Genomic DNA, 17,609 nt, shown 5'->3' with positions numbered 1-17,609 from the left:
TATTAATTACTCATTATTTAATATATAGCTATATGTCAAATATTTCAAAGTTGTCATTATAATAGGAGGATTTCTAAATGTATAAACAATATGTTATACCTAGATTCACTTAGATACCTAGAACACTTTAGCGTATAGCAAGATTTTATAATAAGTAAGGAAGATTAACTGAGCCAATATGACAATTAATAATTTAATTAAATACACAGAGGTGTAAAAGTCCAGCTTCAGAAAGTAAAGGCAAAGTCCTTGCAAGTCCGGCGGCCATATTGCAACGCTTTTTGGGCACTTATCGGGCATCTATTCGGACAGAAATGCACGTGCGCAAGGCTTCACGACACCAACCTTGCTCCAGTGGCGAGATCACAACACATGATTGGCACGATGTATTCACAACACACCACCTGATTGGCACAATATTTTCACATGTCGACTTTTTGCCGCAGACGGGCGGGATATGTGTAGACAACAGCCAGATTGGCGTTGCAAACTAATCCCTGCATTTCTATGGAGGATTTTTTGAGTGCTGTGTCTCCTCATAAGAACGTCTCTGGTAAAAGTCCCACCATGTATCGGTTCTGTGCACTTATCACAGGTGATTTCACTAATTAGCTCATCTACCTTTCTAAAGCCAGACTTTTACACCTCTGGTTAAATATGTGAACTTAATAATCTTCAGCATAAAATAGTGCCAGCAACACATGCTTGCTTGTGGATTTTTGGTATAACTGTTCCCATGTTTTATAACTTTCATATTCATCTTACTAAAACTGTTTATTCTGCTGGCTCATACCATCAACAACACAGGATATCAGAGTGCACTCATCCACCTAGGCCAAATGCCCTGTCTCACAATGTTAATGGAGGTGAAAAATAATTCATGTATGCACTCCAAAATGCAATGGGTTCTGTTACACCCCTCCTATAAGTTTCATAAATGTCAAGAAGACTGACATGACAAATAAAGAAACAGACAGAGAAATGGCAGGAAAAAATAACATAACCTCCTTGGCATAGGTAACAACAGTGAATAATAGTGATTAATCATTGGCCAATAAATCAGAGCATGTCTAACATATTTTGTGAAATGAGCTTTGTGTAGAAACAGTAATCTTCCTCTTCCTCTTTCTCTCTCTCTCTCTCTCTCTCTGTCTGTGTGTGTGTATGTGTGTGTCTCTCTCTCTCTTTCTCTCTCATGGTGTGTTGGTTTTGCTGATTTTGTCACTGAGCTGCTGTATCAGGTCAGCCAGTTCTCCTGTGGCCTGTGACTTCTCCTCCAGCAGCTCATAGCGTAGACTGGAGATGTCCTGTTTAATCTCCTTCAGCTCACCTGCAGGACAAATAGCATATTTAAAATGGGTTCACTTTGATGTACAGGAAAAGTCCCTCGCCCCTCACACACACACAAACACATACACACACACACGCACACACACACGCACACACACAAATGCCTGCATGCACACGCACATGCACACGCACACGCACACGCACACGCACACACACACACACACACACACACACACACAGTAAAGTGTGTCTGTTTCATCTGGACCCACAGCAGCAGCGTTGCGGGGGTGACTCACAAAATTACTGTCTGTCTGACTCAGGGGGATTTGGATGCCCGCCAGCTGTCTGATGAAGAAAGATTACACACTCTGAGAGTGCAACTAGGTGGCCTCACCTTCGTTGACTTCGTCGTTTTCACTGTCGACTTGTGCCTTCAGGACATAGCGCTTAATGAGCCGTTTCATCAATTTCTAAAAATGATAACGAAATCAATGCAACGAGTCCAATAAAAAAAAGGAGATTCATTTAGTATGAAAAGACACACACTTTCTTTTTATACTGATTATAAAAAAAACAATTAAATAACAACTTGTATTCATTTTCTAATAAGTAGAACAATATGAATTGTCCTTAGGCAGTACCTGGTAGCGTGTTGGGTGTTTGATAGGGTTTTGCACTGTGAACTCATCTTGTGCCCGATCCTGAGCTCTGAATCGGTTGAACTTCTGTCATGAAGAAAACAAATACAAACAAACAAACAAAAAAAAATTAACGAACACATCAACAGAAAATCTTGAACGGCAAAACTGAATCATGACCTAATCAAACACAAATCCCTTTTCACATAGACCTGAAATAAAATATCAGACCTTTGAGTGAGAGTTGACCTTGTCCATTTCGAGCTGATTTTCATGGTGGAATGCCTTGGACTTGCAAAGTCTTACAAGACAAGCCCTGGTATGCAAAGCCAAGTAGTAGAAAGACTTTGGACTTGGTACCAGGTTAAATGGTGGTGGCAATGTGCGTCCATCATCAAAGTACGAGAGCCACAGCTTGGCACGGGCAAACTTCCATTCCACATCTGCATCCTCCTGTTATGGTAAATGTTGCAAAAAAATCAGATCAAAATTGTCTGTTTATTTTATAGTGAAGTTATAGTTAATATTCAATCATATCAAAATAAAGGCCAAACCTCAATTTCTTGGTATGAATGGTTGATCATGGCTATCAACATGTTGAGCAGAACCACAACCATAGTGACGTTGTAGACACCGAAGAGGATATAGCCGATATTCTCAATAATCTTGTGATCGTACTTCAGAACCACAGAGATGACTTCAGACAAGCCAAAGATGGACCAGAAAAGGGTTTTGAAACTTTCCTCCACCCTGTAATCAAAAAAAAAAAAAAAAAATTTCATAGATGCCACCTCAGATGGCCAACGTCCTTCTGAATAGAAATCTTGCCAGGACTCACGTGGTGAAAGCAGGGTTGTACTTGGCTCCTAGATAGTGCGAGTACAGATTGAACATGCCGATCATGAAGGCCAGGAAGACCATAATGAATATGACCATGAACTTAAATATGTCCTTCACTGTGCGGCCCAAGGAGATCTGCAGTGGTCCAAAGCTCTCATTTGCAGGTAGAATGTAGGCTATTCTTGAGAAACTTAAAACCACAGCAATGGAGTAGAGACCTTCAGAAATGAGCTGAGGGTCAGAAGGAACCCATTTGATCCTGGCTGAAAAGAGAACACAGGCAGTCACATACAACAGTCATTATAGCCACAAGGTGGCAGCATTTTATATTTTTACTCTCTCCCCCTTCAGTCTTTTGCAATGATTTTGCTTTTCACTTACATTATGTGCCTGATCAATCATATAATGAAAGTAGATTTTTCAAAACATATTGTCAAAACATTAAAACAACAGCAACTAATCAAATCAAACAGGGCAGTTCCAGTGTTATGGATGTGAGTGTTGACATTGGTAAACAAAATGCCTCAGAGCATGGACAAAATTAGTATCAGTGAATTCATTTGCATAACTTTTAATGTAACCTCTGTCCTCTGAATACTGACAGATCCTCAAATTTCATATAATCATTTACATCCTAAGAATACATGGCATTTTATCAGCGTTATGGACGTGATCTCACAGTTTTATGAGAGATTACAGGTTTTCTACAAACTCTGAATTTTTAAGGAAACTGCCGAAACCATGATATATGTACCATGAAGTAAGTAGTGAGAAAAAAAACACAAACATGTATGCGCACGCATGCACAAACACACCCACACGCACACACACGCATCCACACACACACACACACACACACACACACACACACACACACACACACACAAACACACACACACACACACACACACACAAACACAGAGAAGCACACATATACACAAAAGCAAACGCACACATGCACACACTCATTTACATACACAAAAGTTGCAAGATGGAGTAGGAGACAAATTGACAAGCATTAATTATTTTTGCGGAGAGAATGTGCAGGACTGAGCGGTGGTCATATTCACTTTCATGCAGATGTCAAAATGTTTCTATTTTCAAATTGAAGTGAATTAATGTGTAGATCCGAAATTCAAACGGTAGCTGTGACCCCAGCTAACAATTTATAGTTCCCAGAACATTCTGGGAAAGTGTTTGTTTGCAGGAACGTTCCTGAACGTTCCCTGAAGTTTAGGTTTTGGTTGTTTAATGGCAACATTCCCCTAACATACGGGGCAGTCACCTGACATCACCAAATTAGAGGATATTTCAGAACTATTAACGTGGACAGCTCCTATTAAGAGCATCTTAAGAGCAGTGCACGCGCGTTCACGCTACAGGCATGTTCAGGAAACAGTCGGAAAAAACAACGATCTTAAGATGAATCGTAGAAAACCCTCGTAAGTGCATGTATCCATTGCTATCGGGAAACCGGGCCCTGAACCGTTGCACCCAAGAAGACAAAATGTTTATGGTATATTAGTGTCAAGAGCCCGCATCAACCTAGCCCATACCCACACAGGCAAGCACACAGACATAAACACACACAGGCAAGCACACACACATTAACATAAACACACACAGGCACAAACACACACACACACACACACATAAACACACACCCACACAAACACACACACACACACACACACACACACACACACACACACACACACACACACACACTCATTTACATGCACATGAGTTGCAAGAGTATAAGGCTCATATAGTTTATTGCTGGTGTTACTCATGTTACTCTGTGGGTATAAGCTAGGATCTGACTATTAGGATCTGACACTTCAAATGCTGGCACATCGTGTTGTAAACCTTTGTAAATAGTAGAGCGTCACATTTCAAATTACACGTTAATGGTAGGTTGAACACATCTGCAACAGAAGGAGGTTGCTACGTTACAGTAACTCCAGCTGCAAAGTCAGCTGTCCTCTCCAGCCAACACGATAATCCAGTTAACAACAGTATGTCAGATGATAACAATTTGAGTCCATTTATCCCCTTTTTAAATATGTATACTATTGCTATGTGAAACATTTTGTTTCTGTATGGTTGCACACCAAAATCATTTATAATGTAAAAGGAGTGTAATTTTCCATTAAATTCAATCAGATCAGTTACAAACAATAAAATATAGACCTAAATTAACATTTTAACAACATTTTATTTGTGTGTGTATGGTAAGGATGGTCTTTGCATGGAATTGCCCAACAACAGCAAACTAAAACAATATAAAACATGGCACAGTGTTTTGTGTGGCATTACTGTTGCACTGCACTGCTCTAGAGTAATATAGCAATCCATCAACATGTCTTATTCTATTATAATACTATTGTGGTTGTGACTAGTGTGATTGGGAGTACTCACCAAAGGTGAAGTAGGCCACTTCCTCTGGCAGAGAGGCATTACTTAGGTCTGTGTCCAGCACATGTTGGTCCACATACAGCTGTGCCTTGGAAGCCCTTAGGAAAACAATGAGCCTCGCCGTGAAGGACGCCACAAAGATGGATAGCATGCCAAAGTCCAGAATGTTCCAGAGGTGCATGGCATACTCCCGTGGCCCATCGGTCCAAATCTCCTTGCACTCTGACCAGATCATTCCTTTTACAGACAGAAGACAGGAGTTTGCTCAACTGAATGGAAATGTAAATAATGTGAAGTAAAACCAGGAAATATCATGAAGGGAAAAAAAACAATTCATGTTAAGTTATGTGTGTGATATAAGACTACATTGCAGTAGTTTTCTGTAAATTTTGTTCTGAAAGTAGAGGTTGTATGCATTCCCATTTAGAATGGAGACCACAGCAAATACAGTGATTTTGGCCAGGAGATCAGTTGGGCTTGTACTGAGCTAAATAGCACAATCTGGCATTACACATTACACAGAGTCCTGGCACTCACTTACCTAGGACCCATTTCATGATAAGCATCTCTGTCCAGGAGAACTGTGTTGTTTTCACACGGAAGACTTGCCGAGGGTGGTCAGTAATGGTCTCGTTGGGAAGGTTTTTGACTCCCTCGAATCGGTCTGACGCATTGACCACAAGCAGACCGAGGAAAATGGTAAAGGACACTGCGTGGGCCACAAACTTCATGAATGGGCTACGAAGGATCTGGCCAAGCTGACGAGAGCATCAAACACAGACCATAAACACACTAAAATGGAATGCAAAATTGTATCCTGATATGAGAATATTTATATATCCACATCTTGAATTTGCCCTTGGGGATCAATAAAGTATCTATCTATCTATCTATCTATTTGACTTTCCACACAAAATAAAAAATGTGCTGTATTGAAATCAGATATTTGGGGGTGCATATGTCAGGTTTGTGAGTGTATCAGCTACCTTGCTGCATGGCATGATCCAATATGAAAGAGCGAGGAAGGGAAGCCCCACGGTCACACCCAGGACCGTCCAGCACTTGACCCCGATGGACTGCTGTCTGAGACCCTGCAAGTTCTCATACCACAGCGTCAGGAGCTGCTGCTGGCAGTTAGGATGGGCTACAAACTGGGCACCGATCAGAGCAGAGCAGGTAAATAATGAAATTAACTTATAAACAGCAATAGTGGTATTTTTAAACATTAAACTCTTTTCCAACACTTAGACACAAAATCGTTGTACATTTTTTGTTTACAGGAGGCATTGTTTTACCATGTAAGACAGAACAGATACTCCCTCACAGTCTCTCTCCCAGCCTTTTTCAATTAAATTCTCACTTGTGCACATCGTTAATTGTGTTCTACCAAATTATATATTCTTAGCTGTGGGCTTTACCTTTTTGACCTCGTACTTGATGGCGAGCTTGACCCGGCTCAGGCAGGGCCGGTTGTGCTCGCTGGCTGGATTCTGGTCCACATCTCCGTTCAGAATGGCCTCCACTTCTTCAGTGTCTCTGCAGAGGTCCAGCACCCCAACCACAAAGTCCTTACACTGCATGGACAGCTTCCTGTAGTCATTCTACGGAAAGAACAATTAACACACACAGTGACATCAGTATAGCATTGTTACTATACTGCTGCAGGAAACAAAATAATGGAGAATACAGGAGCAAAATGTATTAAACAAAGGAAAAGCAAAGTACAGTGACACTGCACTGCAGGTTGTCTTCAAGCAGTCAGTCTACATCATATAGTAAAGTGAATTGGTTTGTAGGTGCATTGCATGGGGGAAGCATATGTGTGAATGCAATGATAATGAAACGTCTCCCCTGGGTCACACCTCACAATGATGGATAGATGTAACACAATGGCTCTGATCGTTCCATCCAGAGCCTACAATCTCAAAACAACTCCAGCGCTGATGACAGGAAATCCCACCAGAGTGTCAGACACTTTCCGTCACTTTCAGTGATGTCAGGGAAAAGACACAGACAAGGCAAAAATCCATCTTCATTATCCCTAAACAGGAGAATTTCTTATTCTGTAATTATGCCTCAGAATGCACACGTATCTACCGCACAGTGTTTGAACACAAGAGAGTTGTCTCTGATTCCCTGACTTGGTCACAGGCGTGCGTGGGACGGTTATCAATCAAATGCTCAACAGTGGGGTGATTATACAAGGCTCTCCCTGGACCCTTTTCAATTAACGGCTTACTAATACAATGCGAGAAGTCAACAGACTGGATAGGAAAGTCCCGCTCTGGCCCTCCCTTGTGTGAATGGCTGGCGGAAAGAGATGAGACGGCCACTTCAGAGTTAGCACACACTTATAGATGGCAGAAGAGCAAAGGAGAGGTAGAGCGAGTGAAAGGGAGGGAGAGTGAGAGAGAGAGAGAGAGAGAGAGTGAGAGAGAGAGAGAGGCTTGGAGAGGATGCGTTAATGCTAAAGAGATTAAGCATGCATGGGCAAGTTTTAATGAGCTGCTTCAGGGATTCTCAGTTTGAATGGATGTTCCCACAAACAAACATCAAAACCACAGAAGACCCACTTGTTTAGTCAATTCATTTCAAGTTGTATGGATAAACACCCTTGACATAAATAAATGTATCTGACACATTTTGTACAACATTCCCACAGCATGGCATAATTGTTTTGAGGATTTACGCCACAGATGTGTGAACTTGTCTGAATATATGGTTATTAAAAGGACACAGGGCACTATGGTGTCTTTCAGTTGCATAAGCATGGATTAGTGTCAAAATGAAAGGTCTTAGTGCCCCCAGATAACCCACAACAAACCTGTGAATATTACAGGTAAGCTTGTGTTAAAGAAGACCAGGCAGCCTCAATCAATATTTGTCTGCATCAGTTGCAAAGACAGAAATCTGTTTTTGAGTAACATTTCAAATAAGAATAATGAACGTCATTCATGATTTTTGAGGACATGACGTCTGTTATATTTCTGGTGAACAGGCAGTAGCGGAGTGGCAATCGGGAGAGTTGGGAGGATTCCTGGTGGGCCGGTGGCGTTTTGGGGCTGGGCTGATTACTGTAAAGTGATCTCAAAAAGCGCATGCTATTGCTGTTTGAATATTTTCTTTGCTGTGCTCTCCAGCAGCTTGCACTGTGCGACTGCAGCGCTTCACTTTTAACTCCCCGCGGCCCCTCCCCACAGCCCTGGAAATGACTACGATGACCTGACATGCAGGCTACCGAACCAGAGCGCCCTATACACTATCACTACCCACATTGCGTAAAGATTTGCCAATTTATCAAGGCCCTTCCTCCCTCTTGCATCCAGTTAGCGAAAGTTTTATTTATTTTGTTGATGAGAAGATGAAGTAGAACACTATCTGGACATGAGAAAAGAAAAGAAAAGAAAAACTGGATGTGGCAGATTCACAACCTGTCTGTCTGTCTGTCTGTCTGTCTGTCTGTCTGTCGTTCTTTCTGTCGGTCTGTCTGTCTACTTCACAGCTTCACCTAACACTGCACACTTCACATTCATCTCACCTTAAACTCAGTTTCGATGTTGGCCAGTTGTGTGAGCTCGTTGCTGAGCTCTAGGGCGGTGAGCACAGGGTCCTCGCTGGACAGAGACAGGTAGGCTGCGCTGGCCAGGCCCTTGTAGGCGTTCATGCGTGAGCGCGAGTGGCTGAAGGAGTCACGCCGCTGCCTGTCCGCGCACTCGCCGCACTTGCAGAAGTAGTCGTGCGGCTTCTCGATGCGCGCGCCCTTCAGCAGGAGCGTGTGCACGATCTCGTACTCCTGGCAGTGTGCCGCCAGGATGACCGGCGTCACGTCCTGCGAGAAGCGCGTGCCGTCCTCGTCGTACGCGTAGAAGTCCTCGTCGTCGCGCAGCGGCTCTTGCTCCAGGGGACTCAGCGTGAGCCGCAGGCCGCCCTCGAAGGCCGGGTGAGCCAAGATGGCCTCCACGATGCGCACATAGCCCTTGCTGATGGCCAGCAGGAGGGCGTCCCCGACACGGGCCAGCCCTTCCCTCTTCAGCAGCAGCTCGGTCACCTCCAGATGCTCGTTGCCCACAGCCAGCTGCAGGGCGTTCTGGCCCATGTAGTCCACGCAGTTGACATTGAGCGTCTTGGACTCCTCGAGCATCTTGCGCACCACAGGGATGTTGCCGTACTCTGCAGCGTCCAGGAAGCGCTCTTCCTCGGCTGTCAGGCTGGTGGCACGCTCATTGAACATGTAGGCCGGGCCGCGGATCGCCTGCCGCCGGCCCTTCTCCCTCAGGGTGGTGTGCCTCCTGTTAATGGCCTCCATTCTATGGGGAAAAGCATTGTGGGGAAAATTATATTTTGCATATTCATGTGGCTCATGCTTTCATCTAAAGTGATTTACAGCACAGCACAGATACACATTTTCTTTCTTAGAGTTTTTCTCAGTCGCTTTAGCACATTTTTTCAGACAATAATTAAAATGTACCAGTACAGAATTAAAAAAAAAACTACCAGTTCAACTTCCACGTACATCATCTAGTCCCTTGTGCACATCATAAAAGCAATTTCTCATTAATTCTACTACTTCTCATTACTTTGACTTACTTACTTCAACAACAAATGTTTTCATACATCCATGAAAATTGCATTGTTTGTGTACAATTGTCAAGGAGTGATAAACCAGGCAATGAATGAAAGCATCCATTGACAGCTAAAGATGATGCATCAATGTTATGGTTATCCAACTGATGATTTCAGAGATGATGTGCAAGTTAACACAGTCGACCAGAACACAATGGAGAAGATATTGATTAGGACGACACCAAGAGGCACTAAGCAATTCCCACATGTCATAAGAATGTCCTCCCCTTCTGATAGTGCTGTGAATGAAAATCCCTCAGTGGAAGAAAATGTCAGCTTAAATATGAATTGGTCAAACTGTATGAAGTGCATTGAAGGTCTTTGAAAGGCAATTCAATCAAAACATTTTTAAAATGCACACATACACTGGTGATATAATGTAATACCTGCAGTAAGCTCCTAGACAAGACAAATTCAGACACTGAACTACAACTTGACAATTGAAATAGACCTACAGTAGGCATTATAGACTTCTGTGTATAATGTAAAGATGAGGATCACATGGATCCTAGTTTCATTAAGTGCATCTTAGGAATGGAGTGAAATGTATGGATTTTTAAATATAATTAACCTAGGGGAAAAAAGTAAAAACAAAGTAATGCAAAAACGATCATGCATACAGCAGCTGTGTAAAACAAAGGACTGCTATGGATTTATAAAGACAAAATGAGAGCATTGTTTTTTTGACTATGTTGTTTTCATAATTGTTGAAAGTCATATTTCAAATTGATTCGATCAAAATGATATTCGCACAGCCCTAATTAGGCATATGCATAAATATTAAATACTCATTCATCTAATCCATTCTCACCTCATCTGGATAGCTCCCAAATAACTCCCAGAAACTGAATAAGAATCACTCATAAGCTATAATAACAATTCCACACAAATATATCTGACCCATGAAGTGAAAACTGATGAGCTTCATGTCTTTTTATGACCAGGTGAAACCATGAACTGAATGACTGAAAGGCTACACCATTCTGAGTGCAAAAACAATACAGTACATGTTGACTCATATGGTCCAGGTGTATAGGAACTGATTGTCAAATTTTAATTTGAGAATATCTTCGAAACACCAATGTCTCCTAAAGCAAAAATCCTTCACAATGAGATTTACCAATTGAAAGGCTGCCGAGGCAAATGAGATTTTGTATGTGTCTGTGTGTGTGTGTGTGTGTGTGTGTGTGTGTGTGTGTGTGTGTGTGTGTGTGTGTGTGTACGTATTTGTGTGTAAATGTGTTGATAAGTCCTGAAAGCGTAATTATACCTGGTAAAATATCACACTCTGTATCCTATAGTAAGATCAATGTGATATAATAATAATAATAATAATAATAATAATAAAAATAATAAATACATGTAAAAAACTCTGAGAAACTCTGAGGGATATAGATGTAGTTCTTAAAGTTCAGAGCCAGAGGACGGATTTGAGTTGACAGACTGGTGAGCCAGAAAATGGGAGTTAATTGACAATCCAGGGGAAGTTCCAACTTCATCAGTAGTGCATGCAGCCGCATAAGCAATCCACTTTCCCCATCACAGTGATGTATATTCATGAAATGCTACTGGTTGTTAGATATGTGCCTTTCCCATCCATCCTCCCTATGTGTGTGTGTGTGTGTGTGTGTGTGTGTGAGAGTGTGTGTGTGTGTAAATGTGTATGATTAATAGATTTACCCAGAAATACATTTAAGATAATTGCACTGTCTTGGAAATATATCATATGCAGATTGAATATAAATACGAAAATTAGCTGAATAACTACAATGGCTGCTAAGTTATTTGAATATGTATTTATTTTGTTTTATTTTTAGGGAGAATGGTGTGAACAGTGAACAGAGTAAAGCTAATGCTATGAACAAAAAGAGTTGCACTTACGTTTGTGGAGAGCCAACCCTTTGGGAATCCCAATGATTATATGAGAAACTGTGAAGCACTTGTCCTGCCTGGCATCGTTTCTCCAAAAGTTCAGCCACCCCGCCCGGTTCCTCCGTGGTGGCCGTTATTGCGACTGCTTGTAGCGCGGAGTTGCTAATGGCACCGGCAATACCAAATTCAGTTGTGCAGCGCGCATCTGCTTTCCGTCGAAACAGGGCGCCAGGTAGCGTCATACACCGGTTGAGCGTGGGCGGCTCATCGCGCCGTGTATGTTCCATGCTATTGCCATCAATTATGAACGGGTGGTCAGCCAGAGGAGATCCAGACTCAAGCGGCGTGGGACACCTCCAGACATACTCTTTTTTAAGTTGAGGAGGGACAGCTATTCATCAGGCAAAGGAAAACACGCAACCATCATTCATATTGAAGGATTTCTCTGAGATTAAATTTCTGAATTACCAGCCCACATTTCTGCATACACAAGCTAGACATAAGCGTTCATAGATACATGCATGAAGTTACTACAAAGACATATAGCCAACAAATAGCATTACCCATTGGTTTGCCTTGGAGGAAGTCCAGAGCTTTTCACATCAATGTGAACACAATTTGCAAAAACTGAATCCTGGCTCTCCCTGTGCCTATAGACCAGTCTATACAGATCCCAGAGCAAAGTGAAGGCTGGAAGACCAATACCTCTTAAAAGATCTGAGAGAAGACTCAAGGCTTGAGGTGTGTTGTTGCTCCATATAAAATTACATTAAGATGCCACTTTCAATGCAAGCACATATCCTGTAAATCTCCTCATCGGTTTTCTGATGGATGGGTGGCTGTCTCTGAGCTTCACAGATCAGCTGTCAGGCTGCTTTGATGCACATCAAAGGGCCAGGCTTACCTATCTGAACTGGGAGACAGGGATGGGGTGTGCATTTTTAATCTAATGTGAACCAGGCCACAAACACAATTGTCCAATGTCCAGAGGAGAACGTAACTCAATGAGCCACCAGACCAAACTCTTTCCAGGGAAGGCATTAGGATGACATAATGTGCTCACTGGTCTTCTCCACAGCTGTCTGGAAGCTACATGATTTTCATGTTATCATAATTATGCATGCAATTGGCATATGGTTGCAATTGGTGTTCATCACCATAAATTACATCAAAGCCACGGGAACTGAAGCGGTGACAAATGTTGAACATATAATATGGGATTTAAGATACATCTGTTTTGCTTTTTGCATGGCATGACTACTGTAACATGTCATTTCTGTAAATGTTGTGAATCTAACATTACAGACATTCCTTCTCCGGTGTACCTCATCATCCGATAGCCAAAGCACACTGGAGCTCAGTGGGGGGCCGCCATGTTTATCCAGGTGGGCTCAGCAAACTGTTGCTTGTGCAACGAATCCCCCACAATATGTGATGTCCTTTGGGGGTATCTGAACAGAAGCCTAGCAGGTGTTATATAATATAGCAGTGTCCCAAAATGGACAGAGCTCATTTCCAGAATTCCTTTCCAGATGTTGTTTATAAAATAATTTTTACCAATCTGTAAGGAAATCAGTTGTATATTTCATTTGTAAACTGGGATTGCTGCCAAATGATAACACTGAATCCGGGAACATTTAGTATGCCATATTATGAGCCATATTCTGTCACTTGCACACATTCAACAAAAAATGTCACTGCAATGTTGTCAGAGTAAGTGATTCATCACTGATTTACATTAGAGCTAAAAGTGTGAAAAACACTGTTTTTTAACTGGAGGTATTCACAACACCAGAATATAACATGACAGATGAGCTACAGGGATTATATACCTGCTCAGACAATTTACTTCCACCCCCAGCACATGCTTCAGCACAGTCATAAAACACTACCAGTCATTAACAAAGCAGACAGATTTGTCCTAATCCACACATGGGAGGAGCATGGGGTGGTGGTGGGTAATGGGACAAGGACAAATGAAATAGAGACCAAATGGAGACCAAAAGGAGACCAAACTGACTGGCGAGGCGGAAGGACATTGGAGAGTGTTCTTTCTATTACTTTCTTGTAGAGGAAAGGGGGCAGATGGTTTATAGGCTGTACTGTGAGCACTCTGTGTGGAATGTCAGAGTGAGAGCTTAAAAGCTGGTTCCACTCTCCCTGTGCCTTGATGGGCAAAACACTGCTTTTGGTCTTAGTGCTGATTGGATATGTCTGCTATTTTCATGGGGTTTGGCTCCCTCTGCTGTTACAACTGAGAAAAGAATGAGATCATTTTCTTGATGCCCAAATCGTTTCATATCTTCAGAATTGCCTGAAACCAGAGTCCTCTCTTTAAATCAGGTCATCTGTAGATTCTATTTATTTGTCTAGTCAAGTTATAGGCTTTAGAATATCATAGTGTATGGGTTCATTATTGAACAGCATAATTTAACAACAACATTAGAATCATGAACAGGACCATGTACAAAATACAAAGACAGCCATAATGATTTCTCACATATTTATTCAACTTTCTGTCTCTGATACAGCAGATACTCAACAACATAGCATGACCTTGAATTATACTTCATAGATTGCTTAATCAGTGACTGAGCTCTCTTGCCCTCTCACATTGGGAAAAGTAGGAAGCCTCCAAAAGTATTGTGATTGTGTGCATCGTCATAGAGCTGGTAGTTGTTCTCCAAGCTAAGGTAGATTGTGTCGCCCTTCTCCAGCTGAAGAACTGCTCCGCTGGAGTAGTGGCGAAGCTGCCCGTTCTTGTCGTGGGTGAAGATGTTGATCACCTGCTCTACGTTCTTGTACAGAATGGCACCGCTGCTGTATGAAGAGGTCTCTGTGCCGACAGTGAACCTGAAGAAATAGACTCCTCTCACAGGGGCAGTGAAGACACCTGCGTGGATGAATACAGATGGACAACAGTTCTGTCTGTGTAAGTCCAACATCTGAGCATGTATATCCAGGAACAGTTTTATTTAGATATTACCTGTTGATGGATTGTAAGCATTGCCAATGTTTGCAAGGACTTTCTTGTAGACGATTTCATTGATGGTGTACGGGCTATTGAATGGGCCTAGTTTCCCATTTATCCCCAGAGCTGCAGAAAAGGCCACCTTTGGCACGTCTGCGGACACAAAAGATTAATTGTCAAACTATTTCGTCTTCTTAGACATCACAAAACCTGAGAAGCAATCCTGAATCCAGAGTTGATATATCATTCCAATTGTGTAATTACAAATGTGTCAAAGCAAAGCAGATTTCCTGTAATGATGTCAGTAAGATGGCCAACAACTATACTTCTGATGTGTTATACGTTGGCTGTCTTTCTCATTTCATGGTCTCCACAAGGCAAACAGCATATAAGCAGTGATGTAGGTAATACCTCCATTTTCCTTTAGCTTGTCTATCACAGTATTCAGATCCACCATTTCGGACAGAATTTCACTGATTTGGACATCGGTGGAGTTTGACCTGTTTTCGAGAACATCCAGCACAATGTCCTGGGCTGAAATCACAAATGTGTAAACATTAACATGAAAAATAAGAAAGATGTGTATTTCATATCTACCTCTAACTTAGTCCTTATACTCAATGTGCTGATATTGACATTGTCTGTGCCGAAACCCAGTTGACACACCTATCCCACATCTATCCCTATTACCTGCATTCTCTCTCTTCAGTCCATCTAACTCAGTCCTGAGCTCTCCCATCACAATTTCATGGTCGTCCACCTGAGCCTCGGTGGTGTTTGACCTTTCATCAAGGGTCACCAGCTCCTGGTCTTGAACTGAAGTTAGAAGTGGTTATTGTCACTGTGTGTGTGTGTGTGTGTGTGTGTGTGATAGATTGATAGATTGATTAATTGATAGATACCTTTGTTTTGTTCCCTTAGCTTGTCCACTCCATCCTTCAGGTCCTGTACCGTGGCTGCCTGTGCTTGCAGCTGACTCTTTGTGGAGCTAATCTGCTCACCAAGGACATCCAGCACCGAGTCTTGAGCTGATATGAAGGCACAGATAAGATGAGACGGTGAGGGTTTGTCTTATCAAATTTCACATTTTAATCAGAGTTCAATTGCTCTGCTTTTTCTGCTATCATATAATAGTCTGGAATCCAGGACATTAATGTCACGTCCCTACGGGTTAATGTTACACGTGTTTGTTTTGATCTGTCTCGCCTGTGTTTGTGATTGTATGTTTTGTGCTTCGTAATACTGCCGATGAGTTAACTGACGGCTAGACGCAAGTAAGAAGGACTGAACGACCAGCTGATCGCCGAGGGATGTGTGCATTGGCTGACTGTGGTATAAAATCCCAGGAATGACTCTAGTGCGGTGGTCGGGCAGGGCTACGGGACGCGCCACTGCGGGAGAAGTTTTGTTTATGGACTATTAGCGTATAGTCATAGCCCATTGTGGTGTTTGGTCCTGTCTGTGTTCTTTCCCCTGTCCCTCTTTGTTTTATGCTGCCGGTGCCGACGGGACTGGACTGTGCTGGAGCTGAGAGCTGAGGAGCTGATGTGCCAAGACGTTCCATAGTGGAGGGACGTAAGAGTTTTGAGTGAGTGACTGAGGCCGGCTACTGAGCTGGCGATTGGCTTAGCGATCTGTTTACATCCTCCTCAGGCGGTGGTTCGTTGAGGGAGATCAGCGGCGGCGGAGGAGATCACACTTTGAAATGGATACGACGTACTCAATCTGATTCCAAAGGAACGTAATTATGCCTAGCAGTGACTGTATGAGTGGGTTTAGCAGCATTGTTGGCCTCCGGTGCTGAGCCTGTGTATTCCTCTCCCTCTAGGCTGCAGCGAGTGGGAGGAGCCTCCTGGTGCGTGGGTTGTTAGTTGATTTTGGTTGTGTTTGGTATTTACTGTTGATTTTGGGGGAGTCCATGGGTTGGCTGTGGCAGGGCCAATAGATTCCCCCATGTGTAAGATTTAATTTTCTGTTCTGTCTGTCTATTTTTAATGTGAGATTTAGCCTCCCTGCAGGAGGTGGTCTGAGGGCTGCAGCAGTAAGCCGTATGGGGATTTGCTGTGCTGATGTAGCTAGCCTTGTGGTGTTCTCTATCTTGAGTGGCTTGTCTTGTACTGTAGTTTAGCCTAAGCTTGTGGTGTGATTTAAGCAACTGTTATCTTTCGTAGCTCACTTGAATGCTGTGTATTGTTCCTGGTGTTGTAATTGCGTACTGCTGCAGAACGTGTGGTGGGAAGAGACTGTGGGGAGGTTATCTGTAATAAATATTGATAATCTGCACTTGTGTGTCCATGTTGCTTGTGGTCAGGAGGTCCTAAGTCCCTGTTAGGGGAACAGAAAATTGGGTTGTGTTCAGACTGAGAATCCCCCAAAATCAAACCGGCCTTGTTCGGTCGCGACACAATTTTGGCGTAGTCGGCAAGGACCCCTTTTACCACAGCAACATGGACGAACAGGAACAGCTGCAGCAGCCGGCCCAACCACCTGATGCAGCAACCACAGGGTCTCTCCCAGGGTTTTTTCCCTGGTTCGCTGGGGGGCCCTGGATACCAAAATTTGGGGTAGATAAAAGGGAACAGTTTGGGGAATGGAAAAAAAAAACATTGAAGTGTGTTTAAGGGCTTTATCACTGAACAACAGGCAGCAGGTAGATTTAGTGATGGGGGCTCTGGAAGGGGAACCAAAAAGGGAAGTAGAGCTGTTGGAGGAGGATAAAAAAGATACAGTTGATAAAATACTAAGATTCCTAGAGCAGCTGTATGGGCGAGAGGCTGGGCTAACAGAGTTGAGAGGAGCTTTCTTCACCTGCAGACAACACACCGGGGAGGGGGCGGACTCGTTCATCTTATGTCTCCGCGAGTGTCATTGCAGATGGAGAAGGAAGGAGCCAACCGAGGGTGATGATGACGAGACCCTAAGAAGCCAACTGGTTGCTGGCATGCTGATGGGACCAG

The 17,609-nt window shown here is 42.9% G+C and overlaps 2 protein-coding genes across 2 annotated transcripts; both read right to left on the bottom strand.

Annotated features, from left to right (window-relative positions):
- Nucleotides 1-980: 980 nt before the first annotated feature.
- On the bottom strand, nt 981-11,855 carry LOC125290584 (short transient receptor potential channel 7-like). The gene is made up of 12 exons (XM_048237229.1): nt 11,691-11,855; nt 8,725-9,493; nt 6,605-6,787; nt 6,173-6,337; nt 5,728-5,944; nt 5,190-5,423; nt 2,767-3,031; nt 2,483-2,678; nt 2,160-2,381; nt 1,932-2,015; nt 1,685-1,760; nt 981-1,330 (listed from the first exon to the last, which is right to left on the bottom strand). The coding sequence occupies exons 2-12, from the start codon at nt 9,490-9,492 to the stop codon at nt 1,194-1,196; spliced, it is 2,547 nt and encodes an 848-aa protein (XP_048093186.1). The 5' UTR covers nt 9,493; nt 11,691-11,855; the 3' UTR covers nt 981-1,193.
- A 2,435-nt stretch (nt 11,856-14,290) lies between these two features.
- On the bottom strand, nt 14,291-16,572 carry LOC125309765 (cerebellin-1-like). The gene is made up of 5 exons (XM_048266861.1): nt 16,551-16,572; nt 15,555-15,680; nt 15,064-15,186; nt 14,668-14,805; nt 14,291-14,574 (listed from the first exon to the last, which is right to left on the bottom strand). Exons 1-5 carry the CDS (start codon nt 16,570-16,572, stop codon nt 14,291-14,293), a joined length of 693 nt encoding a protein of 230 aa, XP_048122818.1.
- Between the last annotated feature and the right edge of the window lie 1,037 nt (nt 16,573-17,609).

This window comes from Alosa alosa, chromosome 2, assembly GCF_017589495.1.
Source record: "Alosa alosa isolate M-15738 ecotype Scorff River chromosome 2, AALO_Geno_1.1, whole genome shotgun sequence".
In the NCBI taxonomy this organism is placed as follows: Eukaryota; Metazoa; Chordata; class Actinopteri; order Clupeiformes; family Clupeidae; genus Alosa; species Alosa alosa.
This window is presented reverse-complemented; position numbering and strand designations above follow the sequence as displayed.